The sequence below is a fragment of the Anarrhichthys ocellatus genome, unplaced genomic scaffold (assembly GCF_004355925.1).
Source record: "Anarrhichthys ocellatus isolate YVR2014 unplaced genomic scaffold, GSC_Weel_1.0 scaffold130, whole genome shotgun sequence".
NCBI classification, from domain to species: Eukaryota; Metazoa; Chordata; class Actinopteri; order Perciformes; family Anarhichadidae; genus Anarrhichthys; species Anarrhichthys ocellatus.
The window spans coordinates 193,032-213,450 of NW_022280160.1; the positions used below are offsets into that span (position 1 = coordinate 193,032).

General features: G+C 47.3%; 1 protein-coding gene across 1 annotated transcript in view; it reads right to left on the reverse strand.

The window, feature by feature from the left end:
* Positions 1 to 20,419, reverse strand: part of ttn.2 (titin, tandem duplicate 2) — a 238,002-nt gene that overhangs the window by 75,149 nt on the left and 142,434 nt on the right. Inside the window, exons 119-162 of the mRNA XM_031877239.1 lie at positions 19,906 to 20,208; positions 18,425 to 18,703; positions 17,311 to 17,719; positions 17,085 to 17,209; positions 16,721 to 16,987; positions 15,717 to 15,986; positions 15,331 to 15,630; positions 14,931 to 15,233; positions 14,646 to 14,833; positions 14,375 to 14,489; positions 13,592 to 13,879; positions 13,335 to 13,486; positions 13,093 to 13,240; positions 12,679 to 12,978; positions 11,963 to 12,250; positions 11,581 to 11,877; positions 11,189 to 11,375; positions 10,990 to 11,105; positions 10,601 to 10,900; positions 10,212 to 10,511; positions 10,022 to 10,127; positions 9,512 to 9,708; positions 9,123 to 9,428; positions 8,873 to 9,026; positions 8,381 to 8,505; positions 8,175 to 8,293; positions 7,886 to 8,066; positions 7,470 to 7,772; positions 6,878 to 7,384; positions 6,486 to 6,788; positions 5,785 to 5,941; positions 5,549 to 5,691; positions 5,218 to 5,336; positions 4,891 to 5,068; positions 4,468 to 4,752; positions 4,051 to 4,344; positions 3,612 to 3,911; positions 3,155 to 3,463; positions 2,839 to 3,065; positions 1,962 to 2,276; positions 1,184 to 1,298; positions 705 to 1,013; positions 425 to 606; positions 67 to 196 (exon numbers count right to left, since the gene is read on the reverse strand). Coding sequence (XP_031733099.1) covers positions 67 to 196; positions 425 to 606; positions 705 to 1,013; positions 1,184 to 1,298; positions 1,962 to 2,276; positions 2,839 to 3,065; positions 3,155 to 3,463; positions 3,612 to 3,911; positions 4,051 to 4,344; positions 4,468 to 4,752; positions 4,891 to 5,068; positions 5,218 to 5,336; positions 5,549 to 5,691; positions 5,785 to 5,941; positions 6,486 to 6,788; positions 6,878 to 7,384; positions 7,470 to 7,772; positions 7,886 to 8,066; positions 8,175 to 8,293; positions 8,381 to 8,505; positions 8,873 to 9,026; positions 9,123 to 9,428; positions 9,512 to 9,708; positions 10,022 to 10,127; positions 10,212 to 10,511; positions 10,601 to 10,900; positions 10,990 to 11,105; positions 11,189 to 11,375; positions 11,581 to 11,877; positions 11,963 to 12,250; positions 12,679 to 12,978; positions 13,093 to 13,240; positions 13,335 to 13,486; positions 13,592 to 13,879; positions 14,375 to 14,489; positions 14,646 to 14,833; positions 14,931 to 15,233; positions 15,331 to 15,630; positions 15,717 to 15,986; positions 16,721 to 16,987; positions 17,085 to 17,209; positions 17,311 to 17,719; positions 18,425 to 18,703; positions 19,906 to 20,208 — 10,299 coding nt within the window. The remainder of the gene's footprint in view (positions 1 to 66; positions 197 to 424; positions 607 to 704; positions 1,014 to 1,183; positions 1,299 to 1,961; positions 2,277 to 2,838; positions 3,066 to 3,154; positions 3,464 to 3,611; positions 3,912 to 4,050; positions 4,345 to 4,467; positions 4,753 to 4,890; positions 5,069 to 5,217; positions 5,337 to 5,548; positions 5,692 to 5,784; positions 5,942 to 6,485; positions 6,789 to 6,877; positions 7,385 to 7,469; positions 7,773 to 7,885; positions 8,067 to 8,174; positions 8,294 to 8,380; positions 8,506 to 8,872; positions 9,027 to 9,122; positions 9,429 to 9,511; positions 9,709 to 10,021; positions 10,128 to 10,211; positions 10,512 to 10,600; positions 10,901 to 10,989; positions 11,106 to 11,188; positions 11,376 to 11,580; positions 11,878 to 11,962; positions 12,251 to 12,678; positions 12,979 to 13,092; positions 13,241 to 13,334; positions 13,487 to 13,591; positions 13,880 to 14,374; positions 14,490 to 14,645; positions 14,834 to 14,930; positions 15,234 to 15,330; positions 15,631 to 15,716; positions 15,987 to 16,720; positions 16,988 to 17,084; positions 17,210 to 17,310; positions 17,720 to 18,424; positions 18,704 to 19,905; positions 20,209 to 20,419) is intronic.

Below are 20,419 nucleotides of genomic sequence, written 5' to 3' on the forward strand. Positions count from 1 at the left end.
AGAGTCAACACAGAACACAGAACACAGCCGCTCCAACATGCTGTATACAAACAACGTAAGACATACCGAGGACAATGACTCTGACGTTGACGTGTTTCTGTCCGGACTTGTTCTTGGCGGTGATGGTGTAGCGTCCAGAGTGGCTCCTCAGACTGAAGGGGATGGTCACGATAGACGTGGTATCTGTGGACTCAACCTGAATACACAAAAAACAGTTTGACAATCAGACTAAAATCTATAAAACTCACCTTTACAGCAGACGGTGTTCTATAAAGTGTCCAATTACAAATCAAAAACAGCAATATTGTAACATCATTTCAACTTCTTTCTTCATATTAGTTGTTTTTCATTTTTTTCGGGAAATACCAAATTACAGGAAAGAAGTCTAATGATTAATGTCAAATCCTCGTGTCGCCCGTCTCACCTCGGAGTCCACAGGCAGTGTGTGCAGCTTGTTCTTCTTGTGCGACTTGGCTTTGCCGTCAAATTCCCAGGTAACCTTGGGAGCAGGGCGGCCCTTGATGGTGGCGGGGATCCTGATCGGATCTCCGGCACGGATGCACACCAGGTCGTCGACCAATACGTCGATGGAGATGGAAGGAGGTACTGTTGAGAAGGAAACATCGGTGGAAACATCAGTGAAGGACAGAGAGACATAAAACACTTTGTACAGTCATTGTTTGTGACTTTAAAGTGGGACATACGCTGGACGTCCTCAACCAGAACCTCGCCGCTGCGGGGGCTCGGGTCGGACTCGCCGATGTCGTTGACGGCGATGATCCTGAAGCGGTAGCGTTTCAGCTCGCGTAGGCTGGGCATAGTGAACTCCGTGGTGGGGTTGAGGGAGTCTTTGTCGTTGACGCTAACCCACCCTGATGAGCCCTCATCCTGGATCTGGATGATGTAGCCCTTGATGGGGCTTCCTCCATCCCTCTCTGGTGCTTTCCAGGACAGCGTCACACTGTACTTCGTCTTATCGACCACCACAGGAGCAGCGGGCATGCTTGGAGGAGCTGGAGAGGGGAGCAGCAGTTTGTAAAAATAGCATCCAATTTGAGAAAAACCTAATTCATCATCTTTCAAAACACAGAGGGACCAGTCTGTTAAAGATGTATTTTGATATTTAGGACTTATTTATTATCCAATGCTTTAAAAAGAGGGCTTTTTTTTTTTTTTTACTCACTTAGTGGATCGACAGCAAAGGCAGAGTCTGACGGTCCGCTGAACGGTCCAGTTCCTGCAGAATTACTGGCAGCAACCCTGAATTCGTACTCAGTTCCTTCGATCAGACGAGTCGCCTGGGAAAAACAGAAAGATGAGTGGATTCAACAGACCTCTGTGGCTAGGAGGTCTATTCAAAGGACTGTGACAGACCATCCTGAAGGTCTGTGAAGGATCCTCCTAATGGTCTATGACAGACCGTCCTGAAGGTCTGTGAAGGATCCTCCTAATGGTCTATGACAGACCGTCCTAAAGGTCTGTGAAGGATCCTCCTAAAGGCCTTTGACAGACAATTTTTTAAGGTCTATAATGGAATTTTTTAAAGGTTTGTGATGGACCTTTCCAAAATGTCTGACAAAGGACCATCCTAAAAGTTTTTGTTGGATTCTAAAGGTCTGTAACAGACCTTTTTAAAGGTTTGCAATGGACTTCTATACAGGGGCCCAGAGGGCCTACACAAAGGCCTGGACGAACAATCCTAAAGCTGTAAGTAAGATCTTAAAAAGGACTCTGACAGACCATTTTAATTTCCTGTAAAAGTTCTTCTTAAATCTCATGATAGACCTTCCTAAAAATCAGTTACAAGGTCCACAAATCTGTGTGGGTTTAACCTGCAGTTCTATTTTGGTATGTAGCGGGTAGACAAAAGTTAAGTTAAAATGCAGATCCTACACCAGTGTAGAGCTGCAAACACTGAGGCAATAATCTACATTCAACAATAAAAAACCCCAGCTGCTCACCTGGTACTCCCAGCCTTTCATACCCCTCTTGGTGACTGGCGTCTTGTTGACTTTGGCCCAGTAGTCAGTGCCTTTCTCCCTCTTCTCCAGCCAGTAGCAGATAATCATAGAGCCACCGTTGTCTCTGGGAGGCTCCCAGGTCAGGGTCATGGAGGTCTTGGAGTACTCTGCGATGGTTGGTTTCTCCGGTGGGCCAGGAAGGCCGAATGGGTCGATGATCAAGACTTCCTCGGTTGCGCAAGGGTCAGATTTACCATAGCGATTCTCGGCTTTGACCCGGAACAGGTAGGACTTGTTGGTCTCCAGGTTCCACACCTGCAGGAGAGGAAGTTGGTGTTCCCATTAGAGTAAAATCCTGTGACAACCCCGTTATTGTTATTACTGAACATCAGCTCCATCACCAAGAACGCTCAGCAGAGGATGTACTTCCTGAGGAGCCGACCCCTCTCACCCTGGACAGAAACTGTTCGAGCCCCTTCCATCTGGCAGGAGGCTGAGGTCCATCAGGACCAAGACCTCACGCCACATGAACAGTTTCTTCCCATCCGCAGTCAGGCTCATCAACAAAGACCAGGACCCCCACTGACTCTGTCATCCCCAGGACAATTTCCTACCGGTCACTCCCCTGCACATCCCTGTTTCTTTATTTAAATACACTAGACACTTTTAACATTTCACTTGTTTACAGTCCTGTTATCTGTTTGTTGTGCACTTTATTTTATATTCTATTTATATTCAGATTATTGTTGATTGGTTGAATGGTGTTGTTTAATGTTATTGTTCAATGTTAAATGTTATGCACCACACGCCATGACAAATTCCTTGTAGGTGCAAACTTCCTTGGCAATAAACGGTTCTGATTCTGATTAGGACATACCCCGTATTTTTTCTCGACGATGCTGTTGTTAACCACCTCCCACTGGGGCTCAGGTGGAGCTTCCTGTCCCTCTTCCAGCTCCGGTTCCTCTTTCACCACATCCATCTTCTCAACAATGTAGTTGGTCAGCTCGCTGCCACCATTATCCAGCGGCGCGTCCCAGCGAAGGTAGCAAGACTGCCCCCTGATGTTGGACACCGACACATTCCTGGGTGGAAGTGGTCGGTCTGAGAGGAGGACAAGATAAGGTTAGTACTTAACAAACACATTGTGTCTTTTCTGCCTCTGATTGAGTCGCTGACATGTTTCAACTCACCCAGCACCATGACAGAGATGGTGTGCTTTGCCGAACCCATGTTGTTGGAGGCGGACACGGTGAAGCTGCCTTGGTCCCTCCTGTTGGCTGCTGGGATGGTCAGAGTGGTCTTTGCGTTCATCCTTCCGGTCACCTCCGTCTCCAACAGCAGAGTCTCGGTGGGTTTCTCGATCACCACGTCGTCCTTGGACCACTCGATCTTTGGGATGGGGAGACCCAGGATGTCAGCGGGCATCTCAATGGGCTCACCCTTCTTCACAGTAATGCAGTCGCCCTTGAAGTGCTTCAGCATGTGGACCTCAGGAGACACTGAGAAGGACCAAAACAAATAACCATTAGCATCCCTAATGGTTTGATCCTATTTTCTTTTAATACATCTCAAGAAAAATCTGCCTTGATCACCTTTTTAGGATATAAAAGTGCAGATTTTAAGTCAATTCCAAACATTCAACCTCACCTTCGTCATCTTGTATGACCACAATCAACGGGATGGACGGCTCACTCTCTCCGATTAGGTTGGCACACTTGATCCTGAATTCATACATCCAGTCCTCTTCCAGACCCTCCACAGTCATGGTCATGTTGGGGCAGATCTCTGTGTTGCATGGCTCGAAGGCCTGCTGGTCCTGCCTTTTCTTCTCAACAAAGTAGCCGATGAGGGGGCTGCCGCCATCGTTACGAGGAGGCTTCCAGGTCAGTGTGATGGAGTTCTTGGTGCGCTCGGTGTAGTGGAACTTCTCTGGGTATGACGGTGGACCTGCAGGACCAACAAAGCAATGATTAGTTTTAAGTACAAATCCACTGTTCAACCAAGACAGCTGAAGTCTCGGTCTGCTCACTAAAGAGACATTTAGGGATTCATTTCTCAATCAAAATTAAGTGATTTTAGGACTCACCCTGTGGGTCAACAGCCTTGATGAGTCCCAGCTCTACTGGTGGGCCCATTCCGTACTTGTTCTTGGCGATGACGCGGAACAAGTATTCCTGACCCTCCATGATGCCCACGCATTCACACTTGGACGAGGTGGTTTCAACGGGCTGCCTCCACGTGTGCATCTTGGCGTCTCTTCGCTCCACTATGAAGCCGGTCAGGTCGCTGCCTCCATCATCATCCGGGTCATCCCAGTTCAGGAAGATCATCTTGCGAGTGACCACAACGGGCTTCAGGTCCGTGACGGGTCCGGGGACATCTGAGGATACAACAATAGTAACCATCTCAGTCCATTTTCATTTCACAGCAACAATTAATTGCAAGTTAACTGTTAGGTTTTATCATCAAGTCCTGCCCTGGTCCTTCCTGGACCGTCACTCACCCATGACGTCCACTCTGGCCGAAGCACCCTTGATGCCGCTAGGGTTGCAAACAGAGATATGGTATTTGCCGCAGTCCTTCCTCTGAATGTTCTTGATTGAAACAATGCTATCGTTTCCCTCAGTGAGGATCTCCACGCGGTCTTTGTCAGGTTTGGTGTCGTCCTTGGTCCAGGTGATGGACGGGTAGGGTTTACCCGTGACTGTAGCAGGTAAACGGAGGTGCTCTCCGGCTCTGATGACCACGCCGTTCTTGACAGACAGGTCCATTTCAATCAGCGGCTTCTCTGTGGAGGGAAAGCAAGGAAAGAACAAAACAAGAATATGATATTTACATCATCACTGAATGAGACAACAATTGACCGAATTAAATCCCAGTTGCAGTCGCTGTACTTTTTGCTCTGTCTTCTTTTTTTTTGGCTCACCTGCAGGATTCCTGACGAACACAGACTCGGTGAATCCTGGTGTTCCTTCTCCGGCAGCGTTGCAGCCAATGACTCTGACCAGGTACTTGGCTCCCTCACGGACTCCATAGATGGTGAAGGCCCTGGTCTTCCAGGGACGCTCTGTAGACCTGGACCAGTCCTTGGTACCGGCCATGACCTGAAGAACACCACAGAACAGAGACACATTAGTGTGAACTGAAATCAAGATAGTCTAAGGTCTGATTTCACAAATGCCGCTGCACATGCCGCTGCAACGAGGCAGGAAGCTGAAAACAAATATGAGTAAAGTAGACTGGATGATCTGACCTTATCAACGTGGTATCCCAGGATCTCTCCTCCACCGTTGTCCGCTGGTGGGTCCCACTCCACGTCGATGGAGTGGTCGGTAGTCCCCACCACTCTGGGAATTGGAGGTCCAGGAGGTACTACAGTGTCAAAAATAAACCCACAGACTGACTATAATTCCATGTACAAATGTATCCTGTTTATGATTGTTATGATGCTTCAGTTTTTCTGATTAGCTGTTTGGACAAAAGTAAGACCACATGGAGACAACCAATTAGGACAATGCCTATATATTTTCCTCCACTTTGACAGATATTCGTACTGAACACAAGGTTTAGAACAGTTTACATACGGATCGCAGCCTGGGCCGTCTTGGGTTCGGAGGGGCAGCTGAACTTTCCGGGGCCGGCCTGGTTTTCAGCCGCCACCCTAAAGATGTAAGTCATGCCCTCCAGCAGACCTTCAACATTCAGCTCAGTGCTGGAGACGATGTTCCTGAAGACCAGGACAGAAGAGAACATTCAGAAAGCCAGCAGAGAGATTTCGGTATTTCTTCACACATCTTTTTTTGTCACTGTGTTTCCTCACCTGTTCACACGCGCCCAGTGTGAGCTGTTGATCTCGCGGCGCTCCACCCAGTATCCCAAGATGGGGCTACCGTTGTCTTTGGGCTCGTTCCAGGTGACCAGCATGCTGTTAGCCGTAATGTCATCGATCTCTGGCTTTTCAGGAGCCTCGGGAGGTTCTGAGGAGGACGAAGGGACGGCGGAAAAATAAGTAATTGAGACCGATGTTTATTTTTTCATGTGAAATTTTTACTTTTTTGTTTTTGCCATGTAACAAATATTCTTTGGACTTTTAACACGAGAAAAAAATATTACTACTGTTTGCATAACTTTAATTTCATTGAGTGATTATTTCAATTATTTATATAACTTGTGTTCAGAAAACATCAAACTATAGATCTTAAGTCTCTGAATTATCAAAAGTGTAAAGGTTTGTAGGGAGTGATTGTTTTTAACAAACACCGTCAGCCAAGAAACAGAAGTATAACTAATTTAAAACATTTGTATTTAAGTATATATGGAAAATTGCTTATATCTGATAATATAGTTTGTTAAAAAGTAAATATTTACAACTTAAGAACTATTCAAAACGAGAATCCAAAGTAAATCACAAATGTATACAAAGACAGTGGCCCAAAAGGTCATCTGAGTTGACTTTTTATAAATATCTTTGAATTATTATTTAAAATAGCTCATAGCATGAACAGGAATAATAATAAATACCGAAAGGATTCTTGGCGATGAGAGGTTTGGAGACGCAGTGTGGACCGGCGCCAAACTTGTTCTCGGCCACGACCCTGAAGATGTACTCCTTCTTCTCGATGAGTTTGGGCACCAGGTAGCGGCATCCTCTCAGCGTGGAGGTGACGCAGCTCCAGCCGATCTCCAGCTTGGAGTTGTCCTTCTTCTCTAGAGTGTAGTTGAGGATCTCGCTGCCGCCGTCGTCCAGAGGAGGACTCCACTTGCAAATCACAGAGTTTTTCCTCACCTCCTCGAACATGAAGTTCACCGGAGGCCCGGGAGTATCTGTGGACGGACGAAACCATGTTTTTATTCATGGAATGTCTAAAACATAAAACAGTAATTTACCAACAAAGATTAAAGATAATTCTCACCGAGCACATTGACCTCGCAGGTTGCCGAGGCGATGCCGTGGTCGTTCTCCACCTTCACCATGTAGACGCCGTGGTCGAAGCGGTGCGAGTCCCTGATGGCGATGGAGGACACGCCCCTGTTGCGGTTGTCGATGGCCAGACGTTCGTTTATCGTTGGGTAGTCGGTCTCCTCCACCTCCAGCTCTGCTGGCTCCTCCTCCTTCTTCTCCTCTCCTTCCTTCTTCTCTTCTCCTTCCTTCTTCTCTTCTCCTTCCTTCTTCACCTCTCCTTCCTTCACCTCTCCTTCCTTTACCTCTTTTTTAACCTCCTCCTTCTTCTCCACCTTCTTCTTCAGGGGTTTCTCGGGTCTCTTGCGGAGCGCCTCGGTCCGGATCACCTGGTTGTTCCAGTACCAGGTGATCTGAGGGTACGGCGAGCCGGAGATGTTGGCGTCCAGACAGATCTCGCAGCCTCGCTTCACGCTGAGACCGGACTGCAGACTGCCGCTCAGGAAGACCTTCGGAGGATCTGAGCCAGAATAGAAAATTACAAATTAACCAAAAAAAAGATGTAAAACTGATCTGAGCTCGTCAGAAGATGCTGGCGTCCTTACTGATGGCGTCCGAGATCTTGACGAACGGCGTGACGCGAGACGGCTCGCTGACCCCGGCTGCGTTTTCGGCTTTGACTCTGAAGGAGTAGCTCTTGCCCTCTGTCAGCCTTCTGACGGTGTAGGACAGGACGGGCACCAGGAAGTCGTTGCACCTCTCCCACTTCTCCTCGCCCTTCTGCTGCTTCTCCAGGACGTAACCCATGATCTTGGCGCCGCCGTCGTACATGGGAGGCTTCCAGGTCAGGGTGACGGTGCTGGATGTGGGGTTGTGGGTCTCCACGTCCACCGGCGGGTCGGGAATGTCTGGGACGAGAGACAAGACTTCAGTTACATTTCTCTTGGACACAGAGAGGTTTTACTAGATTCATCATCAGATTGGCGGAGTGGCCCTTCGATACATCTCATTTCTCTCTTACGTTTCTGGTCCTCGGCGATGACCGGGTTACGGAGCTCGATGAACTCTCCTCCTCCGATCTTGTTGACGGCCTGGACTCTGAAGTAGTACTCTCCGTTGGGGATGAGATCTTTGACGTTCCAGCTCACCTTGTTCTCTCCGGACATCATGTTGACGTACGTCCTCCTGCCGGCCTCACGCCGCTGCACAAACAAAAGAAACATCAGTGTAAGTCTTTCAGGCCCTGGTGTCCGTATTTTAAATACACCATCGCAGCTCAGGAATAAATGAAAAAAAATTCCGTCTCGGACCTGCAGGACGTAGTGGATGACTGGACTGCCGCCGTCATAGTCTGGGGGATCCCAGGACACTTTACAGGAGCTCTTTGTGATCTCAGAGGCCAGGATTTCCTTACACGGACCAGGAAGCCCTGAAGACAGAGAGACAAGTTAATCCAGTAATCCTGAGACCGATGTCTACGTGTTCATGAGAAAACAAGACATGTGTGATTGAGTACCGATGACTTTGACGTTGATGGCAGCGCTGACAGCTCCCAGTTTGTTCTCCAGTGTCACTTTGTACTGTCCAGCATCAGCGTGAAGGCAGCTGTCAATCTCCAGGTGACAGGAAGTATACTCCTTCCTGTTGGACACAAACAATCCCGTCAACCACTGCTGCTCACGCTGACAGAAAACTAGACCCCAAACATCCCTTACACAGACATAGGTGCATGATAAGATTAAACGATCAGTCTATTAGTTGATTTGCAAGAATTTAATCGGCAGTGATTTAAAAGTCAATTTCTAAGAAAAGATGCCCAAAACTATCTGGTTTTAGCATCTCCAATATAATAAAGTGAATATATGGGACAAAACATTTGAAGGCGTCACTTTGGATTCTGGGAAACTGTGATGGACATTATTAACTATTTCAAACACTTTATAAACCAGAATATTCTGTAGATTAGTTGCTTATTAAAATCTGAAAGCAAAGTGAACGTCACACTCACCTGAAGCTGAGGCGTTCGTCGGCCTTCATTTCCTTGCCGTCTTTGTGCCAGGTGATCCTGGGCGACGGTACGGCTCTGAAGGGAACCGGGATGTGCAGCTTCTCTGTTTCCACAACAACAAGGTCCAGAGTCTGGAAGTCCAGCGTCGGGTTACCTGGAAACAAAAACATACTTCTTTGTTAATTCGACGATTTACCGAAACCTCTGCGGAGGAAACGTGACATGTTAAAAGCCCAGCGGATGCTCTTACAGTCGGACTCTTTGGCAAAGACGTTCTCGGAAATGTCGGAGGGCTCGCTGACTCCCACAGAGTTGATGGCCCTCACTCTCAGGATGTACTCCTTCTCGGGGGCCACGCCTTCCTCCACGCGGTACTTCAGCTCCTTCACCGGACGGGAGTTGACCCTCATCCACTTCTCTGTCCCGGCCACGCACATCTCAATGTGGTAGCCGGTGATGTTGCAGCCGCCATCCCTCTGTGGCGGCTTCCAGGCGATGGACAGGAAGTCCCGGCTGGCTCCGGTCACGTGCAGCTCGACGGGCGGCGATGGGACGCCTGGAAGGGGACAAGACGTGAAGATTCAAGACTCTTTTTCCATGACATTTTCTGAAGGAGCCATTACTCATTACTGGACTAACCTGTTGGATCCTCGATAGTGAGGATCTCGGTGGGTTCGCTCGGGTGGCCGACGCCGGCTTCATTCTCGGCGCTAACCTGGAACTGAACCTCAGTCCCCTCGATGACGTCTGTCACTCGGTACTTACAGTCCGGACCCGAAGTCTTCCCACATTTCACCCAGCGAGTTCCAAGCTTCTCCATCTTCTCGATGGAATACCTGGAGGGCGGAGTCACCGAAAGGTCAACACACGTTTTTACTGTAACCGCAGGAGCATGCATATGTAAAGTGGTACAAAACATACTTGGACATGATGTCTTAAAGAGCTATATGGTACTTTATATCTGGCATTTCTCTGATATTTGGCTAAAATACATACAAACATCTTCAGACTACGAGAATCGCAACTAGGAGATAAGTTGGAAAAATGAATTAAACAAGACTAAAAAACAGCGACATCAGTACGAAGCATTTTTAATAAACTTTAAATCTCCTACCAATAAATATAAAGACGAACGATAGAAAAACCTACTTGAGCACGGGTCTGCCACCGTCGTTTTTAGGCTCCTCCCACTGCAGGTCCACATATCTCTTGGTCACAGCGTTGACAGTGAGGGCGTACGGTGGCCCAGGAGAAGCTGTAACAAAAGCAACATCTTATTATCTTTGCCCTCCTGATTAAAAGACTTGATCTCCATGACTTAAACTGCTCTCTAACTTACAGAAAGTGTCTTTGGCCAGCACAGAGTCCTCCAGCTCGCAGAACGGTCCAACGCCAACGGCGTTCTCGGCAGCAACGCGGAAGACGTAGAGTGATCCTTCGTTGAGCGGCGTCACGGTGTACTTCAGCTCCTTGACCGTGGTGTCGACAGCCTGCCAGCCTTTACGCCTGGCATCGCGCTTCTCCACCACGTAGTTAGTGATGGGCGAGCCTCCGTCACGCTCGGGCAGTGTCCACTTCAAGTCGGCGCTGTTCCTGCTGATGTTGACGACATTCAGCCAGCGAGGAGCCGTCGGAGGGTCTGAGGAGATGGAGACAAAAGATTCTTTAATGTCGGCTCTCAAGAGATTTACATGATGTATCTGTTCTAGAGCGTCATTCTATTCTTACTGAGTCTCTCTTTGCAGAGCACCGGGTCGCTGGGCTCGCTGGGTTCGCTCTCTCCGGCCACGTTGACGGCCCGCACCCTGAACGAGTACTCCTGCTTCTCCATTAGGCCCTTCAGGAAGTGCTCCAGGATGTTGATGTTCTCCGCCACGCGGATCCAGTCCGAGGTACCGCTCTTCAGCATCTCGATGACGTAGCCGTCGATCTTTGCTCCGCCGTCGTGCTCCGGTTTGGTCCACATCAGGAAGCAGGAACTCTTGTGCACGTCCTTCACCGTGGGTTTACCGGGAGGCCATGGAGGATCTGGAGGAGTTACAACATGATGGTTTTAAATGCTTGGAAGCGATTTAGAGACTCAAACACAACTAAAGTGGTGAAGGTAAATGTTGTACCAATGGGATCTTTGATGAGGATTTGGTCTGTCTCCTTGCTGGGTTTTCCAGTTCCAGCAAGATTCTCAGCCAGGACTCTGAACTTGTACTTCTTCCTGGTGGGAAGACCTTTGACTCTGCAGAGGAAAAACACGTCACATCAGCACACTGGAATACAACAAGGGAGCAAAAACTCATTTGAGAAAGCAGGTAGACTCACCTGTAGTTGGTGTCTTTGATGGGCAGCTTGTTGCATCTGATCCACTTGTTGTGGTCAGGTTCATATCTCTCCACCCAGTATCCGGTGATGGGGCTTCCTCCGTCCTCATCAGGCTCGTACCAGGCCAGGGTCACAGAGTCCTTGGTGATGTCCGAAGCCTCCAGCTTGTAAGGAGCTCCAGGAGTGTCTGAGGACAATAAGAGACGGGTGAGGTTAGTCCCAGGTGACCTTGAGGTGCACTGGTCCAAAAATATTATACCTGACCAACAAAGGACCATTCCACCTGAACCTAAGATGTGCTGAGCCATGAAAGAAAAAGCTAATTGGACCAAAGCCTAGTAGACAAAGAAAAAGTACAACTTAATATGCTAAACCTCAGTTCTATGACCTACCGAAGGGGTATCTGGCGATGATGGGTAGGTGCTCAGCTGGTGGGCCAACACCAAACTGGTTCTCAGCGAAGACTCTGAAGATGTACTCCTTGAACTTAACCAGGCCCACAGCTTTGTAGGTGGTCAGTTTAATGGTGGAGGACAGCCGGTGCCAGATCTCGCTCTCGGCAGCTCGGCGCTCAACGATGTAGTTCGTGACTCTGGAGCCGCCGTCGTCACGCGGAGGGTTCCAGGCCAGGAAACAGGTCTCGTTGGTTATCTCAGAGATGTCGAAGGCAGCCGGAGGACCGGGTTTATCTGTGTGAGGAAAGTTTCATTTAATCCACCAGAAGCTAACAAAGAACTCTTCTGATTCCTTTTCTCCGTTGTCTACTGGTCTTACCGAGGATGTTGACGTCGACGGTGGCAGTGGCGCGGCCGCTGCTGTTGGTGGCCTCTATGATGTAGGTGGAGCTGTCGTCTCTCTGGGTCTTGGTGATGGTGATGGTGGAGTGTCCCGGCTTGCTGTCGATGGACACCCTGTCTTCTGGTTTAAGGACCAGGTCGGCCTTGGTCCATTTCACTCGGGGCTCGGGTTTACCCGTCACCTCGGCAGGGAGCTCGATCTTGCTGCCAGCCTTGGCGGTCAGACCGGCCAGGAGCTTGGCGTCCAGCTGGATCTCTGGAGGCTCTGCATGGACGGTTAAGACAAGGGGTCAGTCGGAAGTTTGCAGTTTAGAGGATGACCAACAGGAGGATTGGGGAAAATGTAACAATTGTAACAACAACTCTTATTACTACAAAAACATGAATGCAGTATCTTTCCACAACACCAGTGTGTATTTCCCAGCATGCCACTTTGTGAAGTCAACAGTGTGTGCACAGAACCCCCCCTCGTGAAGTTTTGTTTCATTATCTTGTTCTTAATTCTGCTTGGAGCCATGAATCTGCGTAAATTTGAGGAATTCTGTGCCAGTTTTGTGTTTCTACGGAGCTCCTAAACTGAATAGTAATGTAGAGTATATTTTGAAAAGCATCCTTCAGATGAGGCTTTGATTACACTTTAATGATCAGGATTAATTGTACATTTTGTGGAGCAAAGTGAAAAGCTCTGGGTACCTTTGGGATCAACGGCCTGGATCTCGTCGGTGGCCTTGCAGGGCCGACCGGCTCCGAGTCGGTTCAGGGCTCGGACTCTGTAGGCGTACCACTGGCCCTCGATCAGACCCGTCACCTGGCACTTCAGCTCCGGCACTATGTCCCCGCAGGGCTCCCACTTGTCGGTTCCTCTCTGGCAGCGCTCCACGTTGTAGCCGCGGATGCCGGTGCCGCCGTCGTACCTCGGCGGCTCCCAGGTCAGGAAGATGCCGCTGGCCGACTTGTCTCTCCACCTCAGGTTCTCCGGAGGGTCGGGGATGGCTGGAGGGAAACAAGACGGAAGCGTAAGAAAACCTCTTATAACACTTTTTCAGACAATTTAAGACTATTTATATTTCTAAACTTGAGACAATTTCATCTCTAGGTCTGACTCACTGGCAGGAGAGGAGACGTTGACGGGCTCGTCGATGTACGCCGGCTCTCCGGGACCACACTTGTTGCAGGCCGTGACTCTGAACAGATACTCCTTTCCTTCAACCACATCGGTGACTGTGTACTCCTGATCCTGGATACCTGTGGTCACCTGTAAGAGAGGACAGAGAGGTAGAGATTAAAATCATCGTCAGACACCTAGTTAAAGAGTTCCTACTCCATACTGTCTGATCTTAAAGTCGTACCTTGACCCAGGTCTTGCGAGACACGTCCCGTTTCTCCACCTGGTAGCCGGTCAGAGGACTTCCTCCGTCGTGCTCTGGAGCCTCCCAGCTCAGGTGAACGTGCTGCCGGGTCACTTCCAGGACCTTGAAGTCCTTCGGAGCGCTGGGCGCCGCTGGAGGAGACAAACAGATATAAAATTATACAAAAATGTAAAAGAAAAATAGAAGCAGATTTTTGCTGTTAGCACTGAAATGAAATTAGATTTGTAATGGCATACCGATGACGTTGACTTCGATGTCTCCGGAGACGGACGTGACGTCGTTCTCCAGCTGCAGGGTGTAGGTGCCTTTGTCTGGGCGGACGCTCGGTGTCACAATCAGCTCCACGAACATGGACTTGGTGGTCAGGCTGACGCGTTCGTCCGCAGTGGTCAGCTCCTTCTCTCCGAAGGTCCACTTGGCGACGGGGGTCGGGTATCCGGTGATGGGGACTCTGATGGTGAGAGACTGAGGGACGATCACCTCCAGACCGTCTTTGAAAGCACTCAGGTCGAAGGAAGGACCGACTGGAGAGGAAAGAGAGAGGCATGATGGGAACAGAAACGTTTAAATGTGCTTTTTCTATCAATTTATGATGTTTGACACATTCAACCTGTGTTTTATTATTCATATTTAAGAATCCACTTCCTTCCTCCTTCACTGCCTATTAGACAGTGAAGTCCTTTACTGTAAAGCAACTGCAGTAGTTGTACTATGAAGAAGCTGTAGATTTCACTGTAAAGCAGTAGCTTGAGGACTTTTTACTGTGAAGCAAGTAGCTGCCAGAAGGCTTTTATTATGACATAGCTGCCAGAAGGCTTTTATTATGACGTAGCTGCCAGAAGGCTTTTATTATGAAGTAGCTGCCAGAAGGCTTTTATTATGAAGTAGCTGCACTTTGGCACCATTCTAGACATTTCCTTTAGAAGGTTACTTCACAACAGTGCGATATTACTGCTACAGAAATAACAACATAAAGTAATGAATCATTTAAAAACATCAAAGATATTTGTTTGTCTCACCATGTGTGTCGTCGGCCAGCAGTGGTCCGATGACGTTTGACGGGTCAGAGACTCCGGCGGCGTTTTCAGCAAACACTTTGTAGTTGTACTTGGTTCCATATTTCAGACCTGACACCTGAAGTAAAAAAGGAAAAAGGTACATTGTTAAGATAAAATCAAGTAAAACTCAGACCCTGATGGTTTTTTGACGTAAAGCAGCTGCTATACGACTTTTACTGTGAAGCATTGGATGGCGAACAAACACAAAAGCAGGATCTATTTGAATGTGTACCTTGTAGAAGAGGTCGGGGCAGAGGCGAACGTTGCAGCGGAGCCACTTGTCGGTGCCTTCCTCGCAGCGTTGGATGATGTATCCGGTGATCATGCTGCCTCCGTTACTCAGAGGAGTCTCCCAGCTGAGCTGCACTGAGCTCTTGTTCTGGTCCTGATAGACCAGGTTCTGAGGGGGACTGGGACACTCTGCAGGGGGCGGAGACAAAAAGAAACAGATATTACTGGGGGGCAGTCCAGGTTTTGTTTCTTACTGGACCACAAAGTGTGATGAATCCAGACTTACCGATGGGATCCATGATCTTGACAGGCCGCGAGGCGGCACTTGGCTTTCCTTCACCGGCCTTGTTCTGAGCTTTGACTCTAAAGATGTACTCTTTGTTCTCGATGACGTCGTTAACAACGACGCTCAGATCCTCGGCCTTGGTCACCTGGACGGGGGTCCACTTCACGGAAGTCCTGTCCCTGAGCTCGATGACGTAAGAGGTGATGGGGGATCCTCCGTCGGACTCGGGAGGCTCCCAGGAGACGGTGCAGCCGAACTTGCTGACGTTTCCAACGATCACGTTCAGAGGAGCCTCGGGAACATCTGAAAACGACCATGAACAGAAGACAGTTCAGTAAACTGAACGGAGGGAACAAAGATTCATTGTGCCAATGCCAACGAAAACTCAAGTAGTTCTCACCAAACTTGTTCCTGGCCTGTACGGGTTTGTCGGTCTCTACGTTGGGCCCGCTGCCAACCCGATTTCTGGCGCAGACTCTGAACAGGTACATGGGGTCCCTCTGGAGGCCGGTCACTGTGTACTCGGGACTCTCGGCGTGGTCAGTGGCCAGTGTCCAGGTCTTCCGCTTCACATCGCGTCTCTCCACCACGTAGCCAGTGACCTTGGTGCCGCCGTCACTCTCGGGCTCCTCCCACACCAGGCTGACCTCGCCGTCGGCGGTGTCGACCACCTGCAGGTTCTTCACGGGTCCAGGTACATCTAGAAAGAAAACACAAAGGATGAAGTTAAGAAGTGACGTTGCCTGAGGCCAAACACGACCACAGTTTCAGCTTCAGAGAACTCACCGATGACCTGCAGGTTGATGAAGGCTTCTCCCTGTCCGTGTCTGTTCTTGATGATGATCTTGTAGCGGCCCTCGTCGGACTTCATGGGGTCCTTCAGTCGGTACTCCGTGCAGTCGGCGGATGTGTAGATGTTGTCTCTGGGCAGACTCAGGTTGTCATACAGCCAGTCGGCCTCGGCCTGCGGGTAGGCGCTGTAGGGGACGGCCATGTCGATGGGCTTCCTGGCGTCGGTGACGTAGCTCTGGTCTGTGGTCTTGATCTGAGGCACAGCTGGAGGAGGATGAGGGAGCAAAGGGATAGCCGTCAGAGAGACAACCACTAGTGTACAGATCCGCCCTCACGGTTCATGGGTAACCGCAGATTAATTACACAGTTTAATCATCACAGTGTGAAATAAAGTTTACTGACGATCGTTATCAGCATTTATGCTTTCTATTTTGTGAACAACAATCTGTGTTTGAACTGACAAGAGGAGAGCTAATAACGTTCGCATCACCGCTAACAGCTAAAAAACTTTAACTAAAATCCTGAATCCTTGTAGACCAGCTGCTATAACAAAATAAAAATGATCTGTATCTGCCAATATGGATCACCAAATGATCGCCAATTTGGTATCGGTCGAGGATCTCTAAAAGTTATATTTGCTCCCTTTTTTATTTTGTGCCGATACGATTCGAACCGCAAGTTTTATGATCCGTTGCTCCCTTAACAACAGCAGCAACACTGGAAACTGAGATACTTAGGACTCCTGTTTTCATTCTTCACTAATTAAAGTTTAGCAGTTCAATGTTAGGCTTTTCACACGTTCATTCGTCAGCCTCGAGACTTCGTCCCGAGTCTGATCCATAGCTACTTAAAGACTTGTGCATTGATCAACCCGCAAATTAGGCCTTAAGTCAGGATTCATTATTTAGAGTCAGAGTCCATGTAACATCTTCAGATTCTTGGATAACAACTTTTCTGATCACAGCTGCACCACAATGACGGCGTTTCGATGCTCTTACCTGCAAGCTCCAGCTTGGCCTTGGCGTCTTTGTCCTTGACGATGATCCTGTACTCTCCCTGATCTCGAGGTCGGATCTCGCAGACCTGCAGTCTGTGGACTTTCCCCTCGCTCACCATCTGGTATTTGTCTCCCTGGACGACCGTCATGTTGTTCCTCAACCACTTCACCTCCAGGCGGTCCTTGTTGAGCTCCACCTCGAACACGATGTCGGAGCCTGGAGGTTCGAACGCGTCCTGAGGCGGTCTGACGATCTCCACCGGGGTCTCTGCAGGGACGGAAAACAAATTCATTAAGGAAGGTCAACCTTAGAGCAGGAACAGAAGGGGAACTAGTCTATAGTGTAGAATCCAGAAGAACCGTACCGTCAACAAAGAGCCTGGCTCTGGTTCTCTTCTCGTCCACACCACAGGCGTATTCACACTCATCGTCGGGTCTGCACTCCTTGATACGCAAGGTGCAAATCTTTCCATCTTTTTCAAATGTGTATCTGGGAAAATAAACACAAATTTGTGAGCTGCAAACCTTCACAAAGCTCTAAAGGGTTTGAACAAAGTTCGGTCGATCGATAAGAGTTTCTAGAGGACGTACCTCGGTCCTTCTCTGATCTCACGTCCGTTTCTGTACCACTTGGCGTCGGCCTTCTCTTTGGTGAGCTTGCACGTGAACTCTGCGTCGTCAAACTCGGTGATGGTCTGGTCCTTGAGCTGCATGCTGAAGTCTGTGGGCACCTCGCTGATGATCAGCTCGGCGGTGGACTTGTTGTCTCCGGCCACGGCGGTGTACTCGCCCTCGTCCGCCAGCGTGCAGTCCTTGACGGTCAGCGTGTGCTTGTCCTTGTCCACTCGGTAGACGATGCGCTTGCTGAAGGCGATCTCCTCACCGGCCTTCAGCCACTTCAGGGTGGCGTTGGGCCGGTTGACCTTACAGGAGAAGCTGATGGTCTTCTTCTCCTGAGTGTCGATGTCCTCCAGAGGAACCACGATCCTCAAACTCTCCTCTGGAAAACACAAAAGCATCACAACACATGATCGAGGCTTTTCCCTTTGTGGGTGAAACCAAGGAGACTAAAATGTGATTAGTTTGTTATCTTATTAACACAGAAGGTCTTTGAATTAGAAGAAACACTGGAAATGTACTTGTTTACTTTGGTTTACACATCTTCAAACTCTAGCTTGACACTTAAAGGAGAACTCTAATAAACCGGCCATGACTGTAAATCTAATGAATATATAGTCTCTTATTATAAATGTCCAAACGTTATTCTTTTCAATTCCTTACTTTGTGGAAATGAACATCTTTAACCTGAAATCTGCTGAATTGTTCAGTTAACACTTAATACTCAACGATAAAAAGATGCATTTTGGTCCGACGTGGTCACTTCGATTTACTTTTTCAGTTAACAAAATATATTTTAAAAAAACAGAAAGAAATTTGGGTATTGGGAGGTGCTACGAAAAATAATATTGGAGAAACTGACCTGCACTTTACATTATAATATCAAGGTGTTTTTTTTTATTTATGTATTATAAAAATAACAAGTGTTATTAATTGTATAGTAATTTAAAAGGTTAAATTCTGAAAATGAATAAACATTTGCTAGTTATAAGGACTGAAGTTAGTTAAAATATTGAATTAATTGAAAGTGTAAAACAATATTAATATAGACTTTTTAATGTTGAGCTAATTTAAATAGCACACTGACCTTTGACCGTGAGGTCACAGGAGCTCTTGGCCTGCTCTGCTCTCTGATTGGTCAGAACGATGCTGTAGTTGGACTCGTCTCCCTTCTGGGCGTTTTTGATCCTCAGCGAGAAGACGTTGTCCCTCTGGACCATCAAGTACTTGCTGCTCTCGAATATCGTCTCCTCCTTCTTCAGCCACTTGGCCTTCGCTCCCTCTGAGTTCACCTCACAGTTCAGGACCACCTCCTGACCTTCGTTGGCCTCCGTATCCTTCAGCGGCGTGATGACCTTCAGTTTCTCTGCAGGACGGAAACATCAGACACTCTTCAAACCAAAGGTAGTGAAGTCAGGCTCATCAGAGACTCTTCAAACCAAAGGTAGTGAAGCTCATCAGAGACTCTTCAAACCAAAGGTAGTGAAGCTCATCAGAGACTCTTCAAACCAAAGGTAGTGAATTCAAGCTCATCAGACTCTCTTCAAACCAAAGGTAGTGAAGTCAGGCTCATCAGACACTCTTCAAACTAAAGGTAGTGAATTCAAGCTCATCAGACACTCTTCAAACCAAAGGTAGTGAAGTCAGGCTCATCAGAGACTCTTCAAACCAAAGGTAGTGAAGTCAAACTCTGGATATGTGTTTGTAAAAATGTAACTTAAGCTGGAATGTGAAGCATCGTTGAAAATGTTATTTATTGAATTAATTATTATATTAATTATTGAGAAAATGTATTTAATTTCTATATTTAAATGCCTAAGTTGAAATGTAATTCAACGAATTCAACTTGAATTAAAATATAAGATAAAACAAAAACAATTTTGATGTATTTTGTTCTTTGTATAAAGTGAAAGTTGAACTTTTCAAAGTTAAACCTAAAAAATACAAAATACAATAAAATGAATATAAAAAAATAAGTTAAACTACACGGCATAATGTTATGCATGGAAGCCCATGTCTGCCACTAGAACGGAGTTTTGACTTTCTAACTCCAAATAATGAGACAGGAAGTTGAAATTCTGATTTACTGTGTTGTAATTTTGACTTTAAAAAGTCCTAAAATGTCTAAATCTCCATTTTGTTTCTCACACTTTTGATTTACGTAAGGTTTTTTTTTATTGTTTATAATAATAATTATATATTCCGACCAATACATATATTCTTTTTGTTTTTCTGCCAGGAATGAGCTTCCATATAAATAATCCTTGTTACTACTTACAAAGATTATTTTTCTTGTTTCTATAAATGAAACTAATTTGAAGTGTTGTTGCTCTTCTCAGCTGTTGTTTTTGTTGATAAGATAAAACTTTATTTATTCAGAGGGAAAAGTATAAATAAAGAATAAGAAAATAAAAATGATCATTACGGTGCAAAAACCAAATAAACACAATGCCAGAAATATAAACAGTTATCAGTGAAATTACATTTTTGTGTTGTGTATTTATCTTTAAATCTCTCTGCAAAGACTGAGATTGAGAGGGCGGGGCTTGGTGAGTGGGCGAGGCTTACCGAGCACGGTGAGGTCGGCGCTGGCTCTGGTCAGTCCGATCATCACCACGTATCCGCCCTCGTCTTTGAGCTCGCAGCTCTTGATGACCAGCATCCGTCTCTTCCCGTCGCTCACCGTCTGGTACTTGTCTCCCGCCTCCAGCTCTTTGTCGTCTTTCAGCCACTTCACCTGGTAGGTCTCCTTGGAGATGGAGCAGGTGAACTCCGCCTTCTCACCCTCCACCACTTCCTGGTTCTGAGGCCTGGAGATGAACTCGGCAGCCAGTTCTGAAAACAGACAGGAAGCACCACGAGAGGTCGGAGGTCAGCAGGTTTTTACGCAGACGTTAAACTCCCTACGGAAGCCTTGAGACGCCAATGAGAAGAATAACATCCAGCTGATCCATTTTCTAAGTCTGAGTTTCCATCTTCTGTATATATATATACGTATATATATATGTATATATATACGTATATATATATATACGTATATATATACGTATATATATATGTATATATATATATATGTATATAT